Source organism: Myxine glutinosa, chromosome 9 (genome assembly GCF_964187855.1).
Source record: "Myxine glutinosa chromosome 9, kmMyxGlut1.1, whole genome shotgun sequence".
NCBI classification, from domain to species: Eukaryota; Metazoa; Chordata; class Myxini; order Myxiniformes; family Myxinidae; genus Myxine; species Myxine glutinosa.
In genome coordinates, this window is record NC_136269.1 from 105370831 (window position 1) to 105393381 (window position 22551).

The 22551-nt window shown below is 42.4% G+C and overlaps 1 protein-coding gene across 1 annotated transcript in view; it reads left to right on the top strand.

Moving 5' to 3' along the window:
- Positions 1–22551, top strand: part of LOC137435149 (beta-arrestin-1) — a 154716-nt gene that overhangs the window by 67325 nt on the left and 64840 nt on the right. The window contains exon 4 of the mRNA XM_078784631.1: positions 20340–20400. Coding sequence (XP_078640757.1) covers positions 20340–20400 — 61 coding nt within the window. The remainder of the gene's footprint in view (positions 1–20339; positions 20401–22551) is intronic.

Consider the following 22551-nt stretch of genomic DNA (forward strand, 5'->3'; position numbering starts at 1 on the left):
TCTGGCCTTGCAGGCCGCACGCCACGGATAAGTCTGCGGCGGGAAAACCAGCTCGAGCAGGAAAACCGAGCATTTTAAGCAGCTCTAATAGGGCGTAGGCTTGGGAGATCAAAGTTTGGGGTAGGTAGAGTTCCCGGGAGCAAAGGTCGCTTGCCCTTTGACGTACGACAGCACGTTCTCATTGGTGTACTCACAGGCAATGCCTCCTTCTGCTGTCAATCATCCCTGAGCTTGAATCCTCTGCGTAGTGTCTGCTATGTCTGTAATTGATTTTCTCAGCCGGTGATCTTTTCTGCCAAGCACTTATGAAAAGGCAGAGGGTTGTTGCTTCCATCGCTGTCTGAATTGCAGTTATATCTGTTGCGGTAGCTTACATGGTGGTTGTGTGTGAGGCTGTGAGTGAGGGTTAATTAACGAAACAAAGAGAATTTTCGAATAGTGGGTTGTACCCAATATAATATACAGTATGTGAATGATGTTTAAATGGTGATTTTAAAGAGGGAGAAAACAGAATTGGTATCGTGTGGTGCACGTAATAGTAACTACCGCATGTGAGCCATAATTAAAGGATTATTTCAAGGAGAAATGAGGGAAGAATCAGGAGGGGTATAGAGGAGTAGGAAGAAGTTTGAGATTTATCCCATCTCGTCTTCAGTTGTCATACCCTTCCTCCCTTCCATGGTACACGGAATCTTTTGGTGAGGCAGTTGCCCTCAAACAACTTGCCTTCGCCTCCTAGAAGGCATATCCAATGGAAGGCAATCTCATTTCCTTTCACAAAGCCATGAACAAGTGTGTGTCCACCCTCAGGAGAGCCTGGAAACACTATCTCTCAACTCTCAAGACTGAACTCTCAAACCTGTCTCCCTCTTCCAAATCCTGGTGGCAGACCTGTTGACCTATTACAGCCCACACAACACATCTTCCCCATTTCCCTTAGCCAACTGGTGGGGGCCTGTCTGAAGGCCCATAACACATTTACTAACGATATAACTGACTAGGGAACTCCTACGTGTCATATATACAGTCGTGGCCAAAAATATTGGCACCCTTGCACTTTTTTCAAGTGCACCATTTCTTCCAGAAAATTGTTGAAATTAAAAAATCTTTTGGTATCGACATATGTATTTCTTTGGTTTTTTTTTTTTGTTTGTTTTTTTTTTTTTTTTTGTATACAAGATCGAGGCTCGTGAAAGAGCGAACATTAATCACACAGAAAGACAAACCGACACATAAAACATATAACATCGGGAGCGGTAGACAAGATGGGGAGAGAGGGGGAAGGACACAAACACAACATTTGAGAGCAGGGACCGAGAGACATGGAGACATCGAGAGATCTGAGAGAGGGCGAGGGCTTTGGGGGGGGGGCATGGGAAGGGGGCGGTGGGAGAGGTATAAAACATATGGACACTGCCAGGACTTCCAGGAAAGAAGTTGGAATTTCAAACAAGGTGGATCTGGGGTGAATTAGCGGGGGTAGAAAAGATCAAGGTTTTGGATGGGGGAAGATAAGAGATGGTGGTGAACAGCTGTTTTAAAGACCTGGAGGGAGGAGTGGGATTGAAGGGAGTGAGGGAGTTTGTTCCAGAGGCGGGAGAAAAGAGGAATGAAAGAGTGAAGGTGAGCAGAGAGCCGAGATTTCGGCAGTTTAACCATCAGAGGGTTGCTGGCAGATCTTGTGCGACCTGTAGGAATATTTGGGGGACAGAGCACAGAGAGAGCTGGGGGTGCAAGGCCGGAGAGGAGTCGGTAGAAGACAGAAAGGCCACCTACCTGCCTGCGGTGAGTGAGTGAAAGGCCCTCAGAGATAGCTTCATCGCGGGAGATTCCAATAATTCTGAAAGCTTTGGTTTCAACAGCGTGAAGCCGAGCTAGGTGTGAGGCAGGAGCACCGGCCCATAGGGGAGAACAGTATTCCATTGAGCTGCGGATGAAAGCCTTGTATGTGGTGAGGAGCTCAGGTGTGCCGAGGAAGGACTTCGCACGACGGAGGCGTGGCGTTTGCAGTGGAACAAAACAAAAAAAGCTGAAAAAATTACTACATTCTTTAAAAAACAATAAGGTTTTCAAACTGTGTATTCAACAACTTGCCCTGGTGTTTGCATGCATTTATCGATCAATCTTGGATAATGGTGTTATTCCCTAAAATTGGAAATCTTGAATTATTCTAGTACCAAAAGAAGAAAAAAAAACAATGAATTGAATGAATATCGTCCAGTACCCTTGACATGCAATGCGATGAAGTGATTTTAAAGTATATTGTTGAAATGTTTGGATATAGTTAAGTAGACTTTTTGGCCAATCTCAATTTGCATAATTTGAATAATAGGAGTGTTGAGGATTCTATGCTTGTTTATCTCCAAAGGTTGTACCATAATTAGATACTCCCAGATTTTTTATAAGATGAGTATTTATTTATTTCTCCAGTGCCTTCAATTGTACCACACATATTAGTTGACATGTTATTGATAATAGCAACGGTACCCGCCGTATGGGCGGGGCTTCAATTGGGAAGCCCAAATGAAAAGGCAAAATATCAGAAATTGAAGGCTTTTTTTATATTTTAAACGATTCATATAAACATCCGTTGAATCATATCACACGCAAATCATCAAAATCTAAACAGTACATGGCGCCCATTTTGAAAGAAAGATTGAATTCTGCAAAACGGAAGCGGCCGCTACACGTCTTTCTCAGTTGCATGTTTATGTGTGAAGAGTGTGCGCCGAATCTGTAACACGGAAGCGGCCGCTGCACCTGTTTCTCAGTCGCTTTGCACACGCTGCCATGTTGCTTTGGAGCCACACGTTTATATAGGAAGAGTTAATCAGGAGTCGATCTACTCTCTCCTGGTACGTAGAATAAACAGTATTCGTAGAATTTCAACAAAAGCCACATCACTGTGATCATGATTTATTTATTTTTGTATACATGGTCAAGGCTCGTGGAAGAGCTACAGCAGAATGGAAGGGAGCAAATGGAAAGGGGTTAAACACCAAGAGCAGAGTAGAAGTGAGAGTGAGAGTGACATCAAGGGGAGGGTGAGAAGAACACATGGGGGTGAAAAAGCTGCACACGTTGAATGAAACACAGCAGGAAGAGGAAGGGCAAGGTGGAGATTAAAAGGAAAAAGGGTGAGAGAAGGGGGTGTGGGGAGGAATTATAAAAACCTGAAAAAGGAGTCCTTGCGAATGAGGTTATTTGGGGCTAGAAGAGATCACAAGTATGGATTAGGACTTTTCACCACTCGTTGGTTTGATTGGTGATGTGAATGAACAGCAGCTTCAAGACACCTCTTCACCACTACCCATTTTGTTTTATGTTCACCATTACCTCAGGAGAGAATGACCACTAAGATAATGACCACTACTACTCCTTTGGGTAGTGGTGAACAGCTGTCTTGAAGCATTGGGGGAGGAAGAATGTGACTGAATAGACTGTGGAAGTTTGTTCCATACAGGAGAGAAAAGTGGAACAAATCAGTGGAGGTGAAAGGTGAGCCTGGATTTTGGGGGTGTAACAAGAAGAGGGTTACTGGTAGACCATGTGTGCCCTAAAGACACCTGGGAGGGACAGCCGAGAGAGGGTGCAAGACCAAAAAGAAGGTGGTAAAATACAGAGAGGTCACCAACCTGTCTGAAATGTGAAAGTAACAGGCCTTGACACTTGGTTTCATTGCAGGAGATCAATAATTTCGAGTGCCTTGCTTTCCACAGCATGCGGGACAGGGTTGCCATCTCAACAGGGAGAGCAACACTTCATCAAGCTGTGAATTAAGGCCTTGTAGGCTGTCCTAAGTTCAGACTGGCCAAGGATTGACCTTACACGACAAGGATGCCCAGACGGAGGTTGGCTTTGGAGGCCATCTTGGACATATGGAGTATTACAAAAGAAGTCGGTATTTCAAAAAAGTGGATCTGGGGTGAATTAACGGGGATAGAAAAGATCAAGGTTTTGGAATGGGGAAAATAAGAGATGGTGGTGAACAGCTGTTTTAAAGACCTGGAGGGAGGAGTGGGATTGAAGAGATTGAGGGAGTTTGTTCCAGAGGCAGGAGAAAAGAGGAATGAAAGAGTGGAGGTGAATAGAGAGTCTTGATTTTGGCAGTTTAACCATAAGAGGGTTGCAGGCAGATCTTGTGTGACCTGTAGGAATATTTGGGGGACAGAACATAGACAGTGCTGGGGGAGCTAGGGGAGTTAGGCCGGAGAGGAGATGGAGGAAGACAGAAAGACCACCAACCTGCCTGCGGTGAGTGAGTGAGTGAGTGAAAGGCCCTCAGAGTTAGTTTCATCGTGGGAGATTCCAATGATTCTGAAAGCTTTTGTTACAACAGCGTGAAGCCGAGCTAGGTGTGAGGCAGGAGCACCAGCCCAGAGGGGAGAACAGCATTCCATTGAGCTGTGGATGATAGCCTTGTATGTGGTGAAGAGCTCAGGTATGCCAAGGAAGGACTTCGCACGACGGAGTATGTCCAGTCGGCGACTGGCTTTGGAGGCCAGCTTGGAAATGTGGTTTTCCCAGGAAAGATCATGGCAGATAGTGAGACCCAAAAGCTTGAGTGACAGAATTTCTTGGAGATGATTGTTCAGAGAAAGTAGATGGGAGGGTTGTCCAGTCGGTCTTTTCGGAGAGACATAGTGAGAGTGTGAGATTTGTCAGGATTGAAAGACATGTTCCACTTGTTTGACCAGTCTGTGGTTTTGTTCAGGTCTGCAGAGAGTGAGGAGGCTGCAGACTGCCGATCAGAGGGATGAGGTATGGAGCGGCAGAGAGTGGAGTCATCAGCAAAGAGATACAGAGGATTTTCCAGAGTCGGATAGATCCTCATTGATGAAGACCAGAAAAAGCACAGGGCCCAGAACACTGCCTTGGGGAACTCCAACCTGAACAAGAAGGGGAGATGAGAGAAACCCATTCAGGGCCACACGTTGACTACGACCAGAGAGGAAGTCTGCAAGCCATGCATGGAGATTTCCATGGATACCATAGGAGGAGAGTTTGGTGAGCAGAGCGGGGTGCCCGACCGTATCGAAGGCACATGACATGTCAAGGGAGACAGCTCTGATTTCCTGTTTGGCATTAAGGACCTCCATCCATTGTTGAGACAGCAGAAGCAGCATGCCCAGAGTAGAATGACTTGGTCTGAATCCAAATTGATTATCTGAGATCAAGCCTTTGTAGAAGAGGGAGGATTTGATGTCAGAAGCGATGATTGATTCCATGACCTTGCTGATTATAGGGAGCAGGCTGATTGGTCTGGAGTTGCAAGGATCTGTTTTTGCACATATTTTGTGTAAAACGGTAATGTTGGCCGATTGCCAAGCAGATGGCAGATGACCTTGAGCAAAAGAGAGGGTGAAGAGAACAGAGAGAGGGTGAGATAGAACAGGCTTTTAGGACCTGTGGGCTGATGCCGTCTGGTCTAGTTGCAGAATCTGAGTCGAAGTTTGACAAAAACTTCTCCACCTTGTCAGGAGAGAAGGACGCAGAGTCCAGGAGCAGCTGGGTTCGACTGGGAAAGGTGGGGGCAGAGAGAGATTGGTTCGGGACATAAGATTTTGAGGCAAACACAGAGTTGAGGCATTCGGCCTTTTCACGTGCGGCGTCAGCTGTATAGCCATTTGAGGTAAGGGAGGGGATGGAACGGGAACAAACACCAGACACAGATTTGACCAGACGCCACCAGGATTTGGAGGAGGGAGACAGGTTTGAGAGTTCAGTCTTGAGAGTAGAGAGATATTGTTTCCTGGCTCTTCTGAGAGTAGACACACACTTGTTCCGAGCTTTGTGAAAGGAACTGAGATTACCTTCAGTTGGATTAGTCTTCTATGAGGTGAAGGCAAGTTGCTTCATGGCAACTGCCTCACCACAAGCTTCAGTGTACCATGGACAGGAGGAAGGGTATGACAACTGAAGACGAGATGGGATAAATCTGTGCATGAGAGAGAGCAATTTAGTCAGTCTGAGTGAAATGCCAGACTTGTTGGTGCTGAGGAGGCTCTCTGAGAATGGTCAGAGAGATGCCCTCTTTAACAAGGAAATGATCAGAAGAAGCGATTAGAGCAGAAGAGCAGCAGACATTTGCAGGGAAGTTAGTCAATACCAAGTCTCGAAGAGAAGATACTCCATTGACTGAGATCCGGGTCGGGAAATTGACAGATTGTGTCAATCCCAGTGAGTCGCAGAAATCCTTTGCTGATGTGCTATGGCTGGTGAGAGAGGAACCCACACCCAGCCAGCTGGCATGATGACAATTGAAGTCACCACATATGAGGATGAGAGAGTTCGGATGAGTGGATAGTTATTGGTCCATGTTGTCAGACAGGGAGATGTAAATGGAGTCATCACTGTTTGGAGAATGGTACAGAACACATATGAACAAAAGGTGGGAGCGGAGAGGAAACCGTACCAGAGGTATTCCTGGGGGTGGGGTGGAGAGAGGGCAGTGCAAGGAGAGTGAGGAAGAGAGTTTTTGATAAAGATAGCCACCCCACCACCAGGACGAGGCTCAGGTCTATCATACCGGAGGACGGAGTAACCAGGAAGAGATATTAAGAAATCAGAGACATCTTGAAGGAGGAAAGTTTCTATGAAGCAGATTACATCTGGTTTGTCAGAAGCAACCTGTACGGAGAGATCAATCAGGTTTGAGCGAAGGCCCCGGATGTTTGAGGTCCATACCGTTAAGGAAGAGGGAGGGAGAGCATGAGGTACAGGACAGGGGAGGTGTAGGGTAAGATGAGGGGTGAGAGGGGAGGTAGGGAGAGCTGTTGATAGTGTGTCAGAGATTGCAGAAGAGTTAGGAGAAAGGGAAGGATGAGGAGGACAAAAGGTTTGATGGTGATGGGAACAGGCACAGTGAGGTGTTGTTTGAGGGGGGGCAGAGCAAAGTCGAAGGTTGGAGGTGGTGGAGGTATGTGATGGAAGGGAGAGGAAGTGGAGAGGAGGCAGCTTTGAAGAGGAGAGGGGAGAATTGGAGAAAGATAGTCGGGGGGGAGGGGGGGAGAGATTCGAAGAGGAGGAGTGGGGGGGGGGGGGGAGTTTTGAAGGAGGGGTGAGGGGGGAGTTTTGAAGGGGAGGGATGAGGGGGGCGTTTTGAAGGGGAGGTGTGAGGGGGGGTTTGAAAGGGAGGAGTGATGGGGGAGTTTTGAAGGGGAGGGGCGAGGGAGGAGTTTTGGTTAGGGAAGTTTAGGAGGGGAGGGTGGAGTTTAGGAGGGGAGGTGAGAGGGGGGAGAATTGAAAGTGAGGGGGGAGTTTTGGAGTGGGGGGTGAGCGGGGAGTTTAGAAAGTGGATATAATAAATGAATGATCGTTTTAAGGCCATTTTTCCCTGCTGGAGCAGGGGGTAGCCTTGCGGGCCCCATGACAGTTTAGAAAGTGGATGATTAATGAAAAAGGACCGTTTATTACAAACTGGGTTTATTGTGATTTTCAAGTCAGAGATCCGTTTGAAAGCAATCGAGGAGGGGTGGAATGAAGGTGAGTTTGGAGAATGTAGAAAGGAATGACTGCATGAGATTGAATATTTTTTTGAAATGGAATGATTTAATTTTATTTTTGTATTTAAAACGTCAGACAAAGGGTAGATGTTCGGGGAAGTTAGGGAGAGAAGAGAAAAATCTAAGAAATAAGCAATACAGCAAGGGGAGTTTTGGTGATATTCGGGTGGGGTGGGACAAGATGGGACAATATTAACAAGATGTTAGGGCAACATCTTAAATATTTCAGAAAGTGAGGAGGTCGTTTGAGTTTATTCTCTTTGCAGCATGCTGAAAGTGGGCGGGAGGAGGGGTGAGGGGAGAAGGGTAGTCACGACAAGTTGTAAACATTTCAAGGCCAAAATTAATGCTGTACAGGTTGTCAGTCTGTCACAGGGTACAAAAATGGCGACTGAGCAGTGAGCATCAATGGGAATTGAACCCATGCCAATAAGGTTAATGTAATAATACTTTCCCCACTCAGCCACCGAGCCATTCCACAATTTGAGGACCTGTTGGTTTGGTTAAAAAGCAGTCACAGCTGGAACACAGAAAGGCAATAATTATTTATCCTTGCATTTCCTGGGTTGGATGCTGTCCATTTTGTTGTTGTCCTGCGAATGAATACAGTGCCTCTAGTAGCTATCTCCTTCTTAAAATGACTGAATTCAATTGTCAATTTTAGCAATGCAATGCACCTAACATGAATAGATTTGTTAATTTTAATATGTTGATATGTTTGAGACGTACTGTCATGGCCAAAACTATTGGCACCAGTGAAACTTTTTTCAAATAATGCACCATTTATTCCAGAAAATTGTTGAAATGAAAAAATATTTTGGTATCCACACATGTATTTCTTTGGTTTGCAGTGGAACAAAACTTTAAAAGCTGAAACAATTACTAAATCTTTGCTTATTCCACACATAAATCCTAAAATGGCCCGGACAATATTATTGGCACCTTTTAAAAGTTGTTAGAAATTATTAGATTTCAAGCAGGTGATTCTCCTTTACTTTGGAATTGAACTCACCGATGGTGAGTTGCAGGTGCCTGTAATATAAAAATCACTCATTCAACAGAGAAAAGGAGTCATTCTGCTGTTTTGTGTCACTGTGTGTACCGCAATGATCAAGGAGAAAAGAAAGAAAACCAGAGAATTGTCTGAGGAGGTCAGACACAAGATTGTAGCCAAGTATGGACAGTCTCAAGGCTACAAGCCCATCTCCAGAGACCTTGATGTTCATGTGTCCACCATACCCAATGTTATCAGGAACATTAAGGTCCATGGCACTGTAGCCAACCTCCCTGGACGTGGCCGCAAGAGATGACTTGAGCGAAGATTGCAGCGAAGGATTGTTCAAATGATGGAGAAAACACCTTGATCAACTCCCAAACAGATTCAAGCTGACCTTCAGACACAAGGTAAGACAGTTTCAACTCGCACCATCTGTCGCCAACTCTATGAAAGGGGGTTCTATGGTAGGAGACCCAAGAGGACCCCACTGCTGAGAGAGAGAGACATAAGAAAGCCTGACTGGAGTTTGCTAAAACACACCTGGACAAGCCAAAATCCTTCTGGGAGAATGTCCTGTGGACAGATGAAATCAAATTGGAGCTTTTTGGTAAAACACATCATCTTTATGTTTACAGAAAACAAAATGAAGCCTTCAAAGAAAAGAACACCTTCCCTACAGTCAAGCATGGAGGAGGTTCAGTGATGTTTTGGGGTTCTGTGCTGCTTCTGGCACTGGGTGCCTTGAATGTGTGCATGGCATCATGAGATCAGATTACCAAGGCATTTTGGAGCGCAATGTTCAACCCAGTGTCAGAAAGCTGGGTCTCCGTCAAAGGTCATGTGTCTTGCAGCAGGACAATGGCCCCAAACACTTCAAAAAGCACCCAGGAATGGTTCAATACAAAACACTGGGCTGTTCTGAAGTAGCCAGCAATGAGTCCAGATCTAAATCCCATTGAACACCTGTGGGGAGATCTGAAAACAGTAGCTGGGAGAAAGAACCCTTCAAATCTGTGAGAACGGGAGCCGTTTGTCCAAGAAGAGTGGTTCAAACTGCCAGTAGAGAGGTGTAGGAAGCTCATTCCTGGCTATAGGAAGGTCTTGACTGCAGTTATTTTATCCAATGGCTGTGCTCCCAAATATTAAGTCGAGGATGTCAATAATTTTGTCAATGCCATTTCTATTTATTTTCTGATTTAAAAGGATATATTAAGTTCTGAATCAAAAACAAAGGTTCTGTAATATTAACAGTGAAATAAAGAATTGTGGAGACCAAATACTTTCGTCAATTTCAACTTATTTTTCGAGAAAATTGTGAGTTATTTGAAAAAAGTGCAAGGGTGCCAATATTTTTGGTCACGACTGCAGAAGAGGGAGCTGTTTTTCGAATCTCAATTAGCCTCACTGAGGGAGAGGCTGGTGTGTGTGCACGTGTGCGAGTGTTCACATGGAAATGGTATTTCAAGTTTTGATTGCACGAAAATACAAACTTAAGAATAAAATGGTTACTTATCCACCACGAAAGATCACAAGCTGCTGACGTTTCGGGCTTTACCCTTCTCGGATAGGTTCCTGGTTCAACTCAGGACTTGGTGCTTCATAGGCATGACATTGCATCAATGAGTACGTCGTTCTTTGGTGAGAAAGTTAAACTGGTGAATATACTCACAGGACTTCTGTTCCTATACACTTGTGAGCAGTAAATATCCCAAAGCACTTTTTGAAAAGAGTAGTTTGCTGTGTGCTGGTGCTATGCTCCAATTTTAAGTTCCTGTCATTTAGTTTCTCAGCATATATTGACATCAGCCACAATGAGGCCGAAGAACAAAATCTGTTTGTCTCTCTGTCTCTCTGTCTCTGTCTCTCTCTCTCTCCCTCTCCGTTTGTCTCTCTCTCCGTTTGTCTCTCTGTCTCTCTCTCTCTCTGTCTCTCTCTCCATTTGTCTCTCTGTGTGTGTCTCTCTGTGTGTGTCTCTGTGTGTGTGTCTCTCTCTCTCTCTCTCTCTGACCAATCACAGCACCTCCATGACGTAAGAGGTCTTCCAGTAACCACCAGCAGTCCTGGATAAATTCACGAAATTCAAGCTCACCACAATTGTTCCTCTTTTTCTGTTTGTGGAATGACATGGTGTTCAAAAAAGACCTGGACAACTTTGGTTGAACACCAACGACCTGAACACCCTGTACATTGCTGCTCTTCAATCTCCACTTTTCCTTCCAGGGCTTCTCCCATTCTCTCTTTCCTCTTTTCCAGTTTTTTTTTTCCTTCTCTCACTTGTTGCATCCAACTGTTGCTCTACTATCAGTATATTGGCTTTTTGCCCTCCATCACCTTGCTCTTCCTCGATTCACATCCCCTTCATGAAATTGTACAAACATGCAGCCATATGCTGTTTATGCATGGATTTATTTTTTATAAATTATGCACATATTATATATATGTTGTTATATTATATATATATTTATTATATATATATATATAATTATATACATATATATATATATATATTATATTATATTATATTATATATGCACATACATATTTATGCACACTGGCCTGGTGTTGGCTTAGCGGTTAGGGTGCCGGCTTGGGATCCCATGATCCTGGGTTCGAATCCCGGTTGATCGCCGAATTAACGCCAGGGGGGTTGACTCAGCCTGTCATCCTTCCCAGGTCGACAAATTTGAGTACCAGCTTGCTGGGATGAATGATCACGGCGTGTACCCCGATTTAGAATAGGTACACCGTATCCCTGCGCATCGTAAGAGCGCGACCAAGGGTTGGCGTCAGGAAGGGCATCCGGCCATAAAAACATTGCCTCAAACAGGGAACCATGATTGTCATGGGGCCCGCAAGGCTAACCCCCGCTCCAGCGGGGAAAATGGCCTGAAAACGATCATTCATTCATTCATTCATTCATTCATTCAATTTCACTGGCTGGTGAAAAGAAAATATAGAAGTTCAGTGTTCCAATGCTTCATTTTAAAGCAATTACTTGAGATTAACCACGTAAATGAAAATCCATTTTGCAAGGCCAAGTCAAGTTCTTTTATCAGTCTGCACTATTAAAGGTACATTATAATTATTGATCGTCTTATTAATTTACTGGACCCAAGCTAAATACATTGTGCGGGGATTATCTTGGCATTGAGCACATCAATATTGCGTTCCAGTGCCAAAGTATGTGAGCTGAGGATTATGTAAAGAAGTGATGTTCATGGAATGTTGAGATTGCTGGTTTCTATTTATATAGACGGTTACCTAGCACATAGGCTTAGAGCTTGTTGGGGAATATAAGGAGTCATTGACATTTCAGAAGGTAAATATAATTACAGGGTGGATATAATTTTCCAGGAAGGTCAGAATAATTGAATAGGTAGTTGTCCTTGAAAGTGCAAACAAGGTTTCAAACAAGCAAAGTGCTAAAGAGCTGTTTGACTTTGAAAAACGAATAGTCGCGAGAATAATATTGCTTCAGTGGATTATTGATTGTGGAGGACCGCAACCAGAAAGGTATTGAGTTCAAGGGCAGGATAGCACATGCGGGTTTGAGAAATGAAAGACAGAATGTGACCCAACTCCATTTTTTTCTTATCACAGCCGTGTTTTAACTCGTTAGTAGATTTATTGCCAAGGAATGTTCTTTGAGGTCGATTTCAAAAAATGTTTGTACAACTCTGTTTTAAGATGTGCTGTCCCCAGGTATGGCAGTAACGGATTTCACTGTTTGATGGTATCAGAGAGAAAATATGTTTGATGCATATCAAAAGGTAAAATCGAGAAGACAGAGGAATCTAGAACACAGTGATTTGTAGAAACAAGGGTTAAAATTGAAGCAGGAGATCTCTGAAGACCGATTAACATGACTGCAAATTAGGCAGGCAGCTCATTGTCCCACCAAAGGATGTCGTAACCTGATTAAACTTCCTGCCTGCACAGAATAATGATCGAAGCTTGTGGTTGAATCTCATTATCGAGGCAAACGGCCATCTATGCTCTCCCGACTTCCCAACTCTTCCTCCTGACATCTACCTCTGGTTGGGTATGCCATCATGGTTGTGCTGTTTGGAGAAAAACAAATCACTACATTGAAATCTAGAGAGTTTGATAGGTCGAGTAGAGGTGCAGTGCATATTTAGCCTATGGCTAAGTGTATAATGAGGATTGAAGAGGCAAGGATGACTGGATAAGAGATTATTGGTTTGTTCTGCTGGTGCTATACTAATGGCCACCTTTTGTGTGGTAGTCAGTCAACCCAGATGCTGCTTTTCACCTTTACGTGAAAATCTTATGGTTGTTCATTATCATACTTTGCATTGGGTCCTCGCAGCGTTATTGGAGGCAGTTGCTTGGAGAGGATCTGTTTCTGTAGGGGAAAAAGCGAGTGCTTGATGCATAGTAATCTCCAATGAACATCTTGAAGGAGATGGCACTGCTCTCTTGTGTGCTTGCGAGCACGCACGCCGTGCTCTGATGAAACTCCCTGCCTGCGCAGCATCATTCGGCACAGTTATTTCTGAACACTGTAATTATCTGAATCTTTGTCCTTTCTCTGTACATAGGGTGAACCCACCTCTCAATGTGGTCGGGATTTACAGTGCAGGTTTTTTGTGCTTGCTTCTTAATTATGTTTTCTTCCGGCAAGGGAAAGCTTCAAGTACAGTAATCATATGAAGCTTCAAGTACTCGTATGATCTTAATAATTACCTCCGCCACCAAAGGTGGGGGGAGGTTATGTTTTCACCCCTGTCTGTTTGTCTGTCCGTTTGTCTGTTTGTTTGTGAACAAAATATCTCAAAAAGTTGTGGACGGATTCGGACAAAATTTGACAGAGATGTAGCGTATGTGACAAGGATGAAATGATTAGATTTTGGTGAAGATCTGGATCCGGCGACAATAATTTTTACGTGATTCTTCACCATTGGGAGGAAGGGCCAAAAACGATACATAGCAGGATATCTCAAAAGGTTGTGGATGGATTTTTGACGAAACTTGGTGGACCGGTTGGGAGTCTGACAAGGACAATTCGATTCGATGTTGGTGAAGATCTGAATATGGATTCGGATATGATAATTATTTAATTTTTTAAAGTGATTCTTCACCATTGGGAAGAAGGGCCAAAAACGATACATAGCAGGATATCTCAAAAAGTTGTGGACGGATTTGGACGAAACTTGGTGGACCGGTTGGGTGTGTGACAAGGTCAAATAGATTCGATTTTGGTGAAGATCGGGATTCGGATCCGGCTACTATAATTTTAAAGTGATTCTTCACCATTGGGAGGACGTGCCAAAAACGATACATAGCAGGATATCTCAAAAAGTTGTGGACGGCTTTGGACGAAACTTGGTGGAGAGGTTGTGTGTGTGACAAGGTCAAATAGATTCGATGTTGGTGAAGATCTGAATATGGATTTGGATATGAGTATTATTTAATTTTTTAAGTTATTCTTCACCATTGTGAGATAGGGCCAAAAACGATACATAGCAGGATATCTCAAAACGTTATGGACGGATTTGGACGAAACTTGTTGGACAGGTTGTGTGTGTGACGAGGAAGAATCGATTCAATTTTGGTGAAGATTCGGATTCGGATCCAGCTAGTCGAATTTTTTTAAGTGATTCTTCACCATTGAGTGATATGGACAACCAGGCGGAGGTATGCTCCCTACCGAGTGCCGTTCTAGTTAACAATCTTGTCCTACTGTCTCGACTTGCAGCGATTCCCCAACATGTGTGCTCAATTGTTCTGTCCTGCTCACTTTATTTTGCTGCTCATTGCTGTACCGGCTAAACATCAACCATATATTTACTTGTATTTTTCTTGGAGGTGTGTGCACTTAGAGGAAAGTTAACCTGGAGGGATGCACACTTGCCTCTGAGCTGTCTCACCTGGGTTCACATCTCTGTCAAACTATAGAAGGTCACCCTGGTGTTTCGCATTCAGGGCAATGCATCAATCTTCCATCAGAAGGACCCGCCTGCCAGCACTGGGGCCTTGGTCTGCCAGCAGTTGATCCGACTTTTTTTTACATCTTTTTTACTGATCCAACTTTTACTTTTTTTACAGTTGATCTTTTACAAATAGTATGCATGTAGAGTTATCTCCAACACCTTGAACAAATTACAACCACACTGGACATCAGGTATGGCCAGCTGGTTCCAGAAAGACCTGGGTTAAAATTATTTCTCCAGACAAACCCAACGTGGTAGAAATAATTGTAATTGTTAAAGAAGAAGATACTTCAAACAGTTCTAAGTCCTACAAGTATACATAACTTTTGCAATTTTTAGCCGCGTCGCAGACGCTGGTCATAGAGTGCCCTCTGCTGTTGTTGTTGTTCTTCTTCTTCTTGTTCTTCTTCTTGTTCTTGCAGAGAAGACAAAACCTCAAAGCTCCACCCATTCTGGGAACCATAGCTCCACCCATTGTGGGAGAGGCTTCATATAAACAAATATCCACCATTTTATTAACTCGCATAGCTTTGAGGCCTGTTTTGTAGGCCCGTGGTGTCTTCCTCTCTCACACAGTTTTATTTCAAATCAAATTCGATATATCATTTCATTTTTCACAGTCGCTAACATAGTTTTAGACTCGGTTGAAAAAAAACGGGAAGAAAATCCGATGAAAGTTGCCCTTTATAGAACGAAATGAATTCTCAAACGCCTGTAACCTCAAGTCCATTGAGATATTTTTTTTTTAAATCGCGGCATGGTCAATCATACACCGCCCGAAATAAGAGACGGGAAAATGCCGAGATATATATATATTTTGTTTAAATCGCGGCATGGTCAGTCATACACCGCCCGAAATAACAGACGGGAAAATGCCGAGATATCTATCTATAATTCCAGTAATCTCTGTCTGTACGTTTGTACGTCTGTTTGTCTGTGACCGCTGTTTCTCGACAACCACGGGTCCGATATACTTGAAACTTGCCAGGTATATTGCTGGGGACCCGAGGATGTGCCTTTTCAAGGTTTCATATTAATCGGACAATTACTTACCGAGCTATGTCCAAAAAACGATTCAACCAATCAGAGAGCAGCGAACTAGCGCGTGTGCCGAACGTGGCGGACACACTCTGCCTCGGATGGCACATTTGAGAGCGTATTCATTTATTTCACGTTTGCAAACTATGTTGGCGTTAAACTATGTTTTAAAACTAATAAAACCGAATTTGCGATTCATTCGCTTTCCTGCGCGTTTGTGCACGCGATGGCGATTTCTTTACCAAACTCCGGAAGCCGTTCGCTTTGGACCAAACCATTTCATGTAAATAGAGGGGGGGGGATATAATTTTAGATATAGATATAGTACGGGCAATGCCCTAGTATTAAAAATTCGTCCATTTGATGACAATCGTCACGATGAAATATTTAATTTATACGTCGTCACAATAATGTGGAGAGAGGAGCATAGCTTCGTTCACGTGTCGCCACACACGGGAAATTGCCGAGATATATATTTTTTTCAATCGCGGCATGGTCACTCATACACCGCCTGAAATAACAGACGGGAAAATGCCGAGATATATTAAACATTCGTCGCCACACACGGGAAATTGCCGAGATATATTTTCACTTTGCACAAAAATAACATCAAGTAATCGAATCAATAGGAATGTCCTGTGCCTATAACATCGACGTTATAGGCACAGCTGCATCTAGGCATTGTGTAACATCGACGCGGCTTTTGTTTTAATTAAAACTTTTTGTACTTGTTTCCCCTCGTCAAGTGATGCTGTGCAATTTTTTTTCACACATTTGTCTGGCATTCTTTTTCGTGGTCACACCCAGTATTTTTATTCACTTCATACTTTTTGTTTACTTACAGATCTACAGTTCTTACAGGAGGTTGCACATAAGAGAAAAGAGTCTGACAATATGATGCAGAAAGCTGTCTAATCTGTAGTTGATTCTCGACCCAACTATAAATCACAGACAGGATGTTGCTTCACAAGGTGTATGTCAAGCCGTGTTAGTCTATCACTCCAACTAATCTGTTAGCATTAGTTGGTGGATATTAAAGATCCCGCGGTGTCTTTTACAGAGTAGGGAACTTATTGCCGGCACTCTGAACAAATTCCTAATTACTCCCGCCAGGGAGTAATTCATTCGATCGTGTGTGTGTGTGTGTGTGTGTGTGTGTGTGTGTGTGTGTGTGTGTGTGTGTGTGTGTGTGTGTGTGTGTGTGTGTGTGTGTGTGTGTATGTGTGTTCGTATGTGTGTTCGTGTGTTTGTGAACAAGATATCTGGAAAAGTTCTCATCGGATTTGGATTAAAGTTGGTGGGATGATTGCCCTTGGGATAAGGAAGAATTGCTTAGTTTTTGGTGAACCTCAGGATATTATTCCCGATCCAGGAATTTTTTGAAGGATTTTTTACCATTGGAAGATAGGGCTCATTTTTTTTAAACATTATCTTCTATATATTCTATATTTAACATTGTGATATGAAAATAGTTTTCATATTTGTTGTAAATGTAGTTTAAACTCGTGGTTATGCGTTAGAGCGGTGTATTTTTTAGCAGTGTTGTCTTCAATGTTCATTTTTTTTTCTAATAAAGACATTCTGTCATTTTAAAACCACCAAAGTGTGTATTAGGTTTCCTCGTTTCAGAAAATGTATCGTTTGATACGTATAATGTTTTAAAACATTTTTTTTTTTTTTTGACCTCAGAAGAGATATCAACATTTACCTCAGCGAATGTCAATCGCGGTGTCAGTATTTGATTAACTTATAAAGACTTAGGTGACTTATACGTATGACCAGCACGTGCACGGGATTCTTCCCAGAAGAATGAGTGGTCGCATTAGCTTGTACGACTTAAAATGAGCGAGTTTTGTTTTCACGCTTGGGCCAGTTTTACATGTTGTATCCCTAAGGAATGAAACGAACGTTTTTCCTAGCTTACAATTTTATTTGAAGTCACACATGCCTCAAAATACACTCACTTATATAGAATTGAACGCTGAATCCGAAAATGTAAGTGAAATTGCCTTGTTTTGTTTTTTTAACATAATCTTCTGTATATTATATATATATATATATATATATATATATATATATATATATATATATATATATATATATATATATATGTGCAGTGTCTGTCTTGTGTTGTCTTGTCTTGTGTTGTCACTGAACTACTCCCTCAAACTTTTGTGAAATCGTACTATTCCAACTTAACCCACGGCGGGAGTATGCGCTCTACTGAGTGGCGTTCTAGTTCCTGCCCTGGATCTCTCTCCAAAACACACTTGGTAAGCATAGCAAGTTGTCAAACACATCTCAATGAGGAAAGCCTTAGTCATGCAGGGGACTGCAAATAAACAGACAAAATATGTTGATTATAATCACAGTGAAAAATGCACAGATGCAAACAAGCATTCAAGCAATAATTATTGTTCCTCATTTTTTAAAATTCTTATTATTATTTGTGTACAAAGTCGAGGCTCTTATAAGAGCTAACACATATAACGTATAACAAAGGGAGCAGGAGACGAGGGGTGAGAGAGGGAAGCACAATAACAGTAGGGCACAGGCCCGATTATGCCATAAACTCTCAATCACAAAACTGGAAGGAAAAACTGGAAACCAGGAAAATGGAGGGTTTGGGGGAGAGTTGATGAGGATCATGGTTGTGGATGGGGGATGACCTGAGATGGTAGTGAACAGCTGTCTTGAAAGCCTGAAGGAAAGAATGAGATTGAAGGGACTGGGAATGTTGGCTCTAAACACGGCGAAAAAAGAGGAAATAATGAGTGGAGGTGAGTCACGAGTCTGGATTTTGGGAATTGCACCAGAAGGGGGTTATTGGCAGACCGCGTGTACCCGGCAGAAATCTGTGGGGTTGGGGGAGGGCAGAATATGGAAAGGACAGAGGGCGTAAAACCAGAAAGGAGATGGTAGAAGACGGAGAGACCACTAATCAGTCTGCGAAGGGAAAGTGAAAGGCCCATAGACTCGGATTCATCACGGGAGATTCCAATAATCTTGAAGGCCTTGGTTTCCATGGCGTAAAGCTGAGCAGGTTGTGAGGCAGGGGCGCAAACCCATAGGGGAGAACAGAACTCCATCAAGTTACAGATGAAAACTTTTTAAGCACAAAGAGCAATCTTGATGATGGATAGAGGTGCCCACATTCATTGTGTGAGAGGAATGGAAAGAATGTTAGCAGGTGACACAAAATCAGACGAGTATGTGGAAGAACATACCTTACCAGCCTTCTTTGATCTGAAAAACGTTGCCCGTCTCCGTCCATCCCTCTCCTCCACAGCTGCAGAAACCCTCATCCACGCCTTCATCACTTCCTGTTTGGACTACTGCAACAGTGCAACAGCCTCCTCTATGGTTCACCCTCAAATATCATCAATAAACTTCAATACATTCAGAACTCCGCTGCCCGTCTACTCACCTTGTGTGTGACAACCCGGACCCGTGGCCACTTCACCCCCATCCTTCACAAGCTCCACTGGCTCCCCATCTCCCAGAGAATCCAGTGCAAAATCCTCCTCCTGACCTACAAAGCCCTTTATAACCTAGTCCCATCCTACCTGACTGACCTCCTCCCCAGACACACTCCCACCCGCACCCTCCGCTCTGCTGCTGCCAACCTCCTGTCCCCCCCCCCCCCCCCCGCCATCCGGACAAAACTCAGATCCTGTGGGGACAAGGCCTTCTCCATCGCCGCTCCCACCCTCTGGAACTCACTACCTCAAACCATCAGAGACTCCTCCTCACTCACCACATTCAAATCATCACTCAAGACCCACCTGTTCAACACCGCATTCAACCCCTGACCGTCTCTTCTCCTTCTCCTTCCTTTCTGTTTGGTTATTTAATTATGTATTTTTGTCTTTTTTGTCTTTGTTTTACGTACTATGTCAAAGCGTCTTTGGGTTTCTTGAAAAGCGCTATACAAAATAAATGTATTATTATTCTTATTATTATTATTACTAGGGCATGCCCGTACTATATCTACATCTAAAATTATATCCCCCCCCTCTATTTACATGAAATGGTTTGGTCCAAAGCGAACGGCTTGCGAGTACGGTGACAATCCCCCCCCTCTATTTACATGAAATGGTTTGGTCCAAAGCGAACGGCTTGCGGAGTTTGGTAAAGAAATCGCCATAGCGTGCACAAACGCGCAGGAAAGCGAAAGAATCGCAAATTAGTTTTAATTAGTTTTAAAACATAGTTTAACGCCAACATAGCGGCAACATAGTTTGCCAACGTGAAATAAATGAATACGCTCTCAAATGTGCCGTCCGAGGCAGAGTCTGTTCGCCACGTTTGGCACACGTGATAACTCGCTGCTCTCTGATTGGTTGAATCGTTTTTTGGACATAGCTCGGTAACTACTTGTCCGATTAATATGAAACCTTGAAAAGGCACATCCTCGGGTCCCCAGCAATATACCTGGCAAGTTTCAAGTATATCGGACCGGTAGTTGTCGAGAAACAGCGGTCGCATACACACACACACACAGAGATTACTGGAATTATAGATAGATTACTCATCTTGCCTGCAACAGGCTCTATATAGTCCACTCTTCTTACATAACAGGCTAATACTGTCTCGTGCAAGGCTAGCTTGTCTTCCATTTTTCAAATATGTCAGTGTGACTTCAGTACTCAACTTGCCATAAAATCACTCCAACAATAGCTATGATGTATTAACACTGTTATCTATAGTTTGTATGTAAAATTGTAATATAAGGTTGTGTGGGAAAATGTTTAACAGTTTATAACAATGTTTCCATTGAATTGGTATCCTTCGGTTAAGCTTATGGAATTTACTTGCCATGTAATATTGTCTTGCTGCCGACAGATAACTGTATACTTGGGGAAAAGGGACTTTGTGGATCATCTGGATTACATGGAGTCATTAGGTGAGTTGAAATTTCCAACATCCTGTGTTTTCCTGCACATTCGACTTAACCTCAAAACATTTTATTTGTTTCTGCTCTAAAATTCACCAGGGTATTCCATTCGTTTTAACAGACGATTATGTGTGAAAAAAATCCAGCTGATTTTTTTTGTCTCAACTTCACCTTTGGTGAAGACTTAGCGAGTACAACAAAGTTATTTTCTCCTCAAAACATAACCCCACACTTTTACTTTTGGTAAGTATATGCTGGTGGTATGATCTGAATACTGCGTCATTGTCTGTTCATCATAACCTTGCAGTTTGGCCAAGGCCGTGTGTCGGCTTTTGTAGTCAAAGAAAATGTTTATTCATTTGTCACATCATTGTCTATGTCCAATTACAAAAGTAAAAGGTTTTTTTTTAAAGCTGGCAAAAAACAAGAAAGTTCATCAAATTTTCCATTGGTAATGATACACTCCAACATAATAAACCGAGACGGCTTTTTCAGTCTTTGGGCCCAGGTACATACTTTCTTCCAGCATGGATGTGTGATTTAGTTAAGCCCATGATGTTGGCCTATGTCCTGCTGATGTACAAGCATTTTATTTTGGAAGGTTTCTTTTATAGCCATTGTGTGTTAAATTCTCTGTCTGCAAAATGTTTATTGCCTTCTTGTTAACTCTAAACCAGTCACATTATAGTCATTCATTATAGCTTTGCCTGCGCAATTAGAAACTACATAATTGCGCACCGCTCCTTTCCTATTCCATCTCCAGGCGCTGCATGATGTTATTGCCGGGCTGAACATCATGTACTCATACATCATGAACATCAGGCGTACTCAGTTTTCACTCCGGTTTCTTGTTTGTTTGTTTGTTTGTTTGTTTTCTTGTTTGTTTGTCCGGGTGATATCTCAGCCATCCTTTGAGCGAGGAAGCTGAAATTTTAGCACAATAGTGAATAAGTGCTTTGGCAAAAGCTGTATTTTTTTGTTTTTTGATTAATCAATTAATTGATTAGTTACTTAATTATTATCGATTAATTAAGTACTTATTTATTTCCTTTCTCCTTTGGGCATTATCTCTGGCACCTTTTGAGCTAGGAAGCTAATATTTGGACACAACAGTGACCAAGTGATTTGGCTGTAAAGGCTATTTTTGATTTACTGATTAATCAATTAATCGATTAATTATTTAATTATTCAATGAATGACTTCTTTTATTTATTTATTTAAAGTTACAGATGCCGATGAAACGGTGGTGGTTTAGGTATTCTATTAGCCAATTGATTAATTATTTAATTATTTTCTGATTATTATTTATTTATTTTCATTATTAATCATTTATTTATTTTCTTTTTCATCTGGGCAATATCTCAGGCACCTTTTGAGCTAGGAAGCTAATATTTGGACATAACAGTAACCAAGTGATGTGACTATAAAGGATATTTTTGATTTATTGATCAATTAATCGATTAATTATTTATTGATTAATCAATGAAATTTTTTTTTTTTTTCGATTGATGTCTTATTTAATTAATTTTCAAAAAGTTACAGCTTCGGATGAAGCACTGTTGATTTAGGTATGCTATTAGCCAATTGATTAAGAAAATATTTTATGATCACTATTTATTGATTTTAATTATGCAATTAATCAATCAATTATTGTGCACCTCTCCCACCCAATACAGTCTCGATGAGCTGCAAGGTGGTATTGCCGGGTGCTGGAGGTGCCCCGGCAATGCCGCGCTGGAGGATATTTATTTATTTGGCATAGGGGCAGTGTACTTTGAATGTGTCTGTACTTGTTTGTTTTCTTGTTTGTCCCATGTTTGTCTGGGCGATATCTCGGCCATTCTTTGAGCTAGGAAGCTGAAATTTCGGGACAATAGTGAGCAAGTGCTTTGGCAAAAACTGTATTTTTTCGATGATTTAATTAATTAATTAATTAATTAATTATTATCGATTAATTAACTACTTATTTGTTTCCTTTTTCATCTGGGCAATATCTCAGGCACCTTTTGAGTTAGGAAGCTGATATTTGGACATGACAATGACCAAGTGATTTTGCTGTGAAGGCTATTTTTTATTTATTGATTAATCAATTAACCAATTAATTACTTAATTATTCGATTAATGAGTTTGTTAATTTTTTTATTTAAAGTTACAGATGCG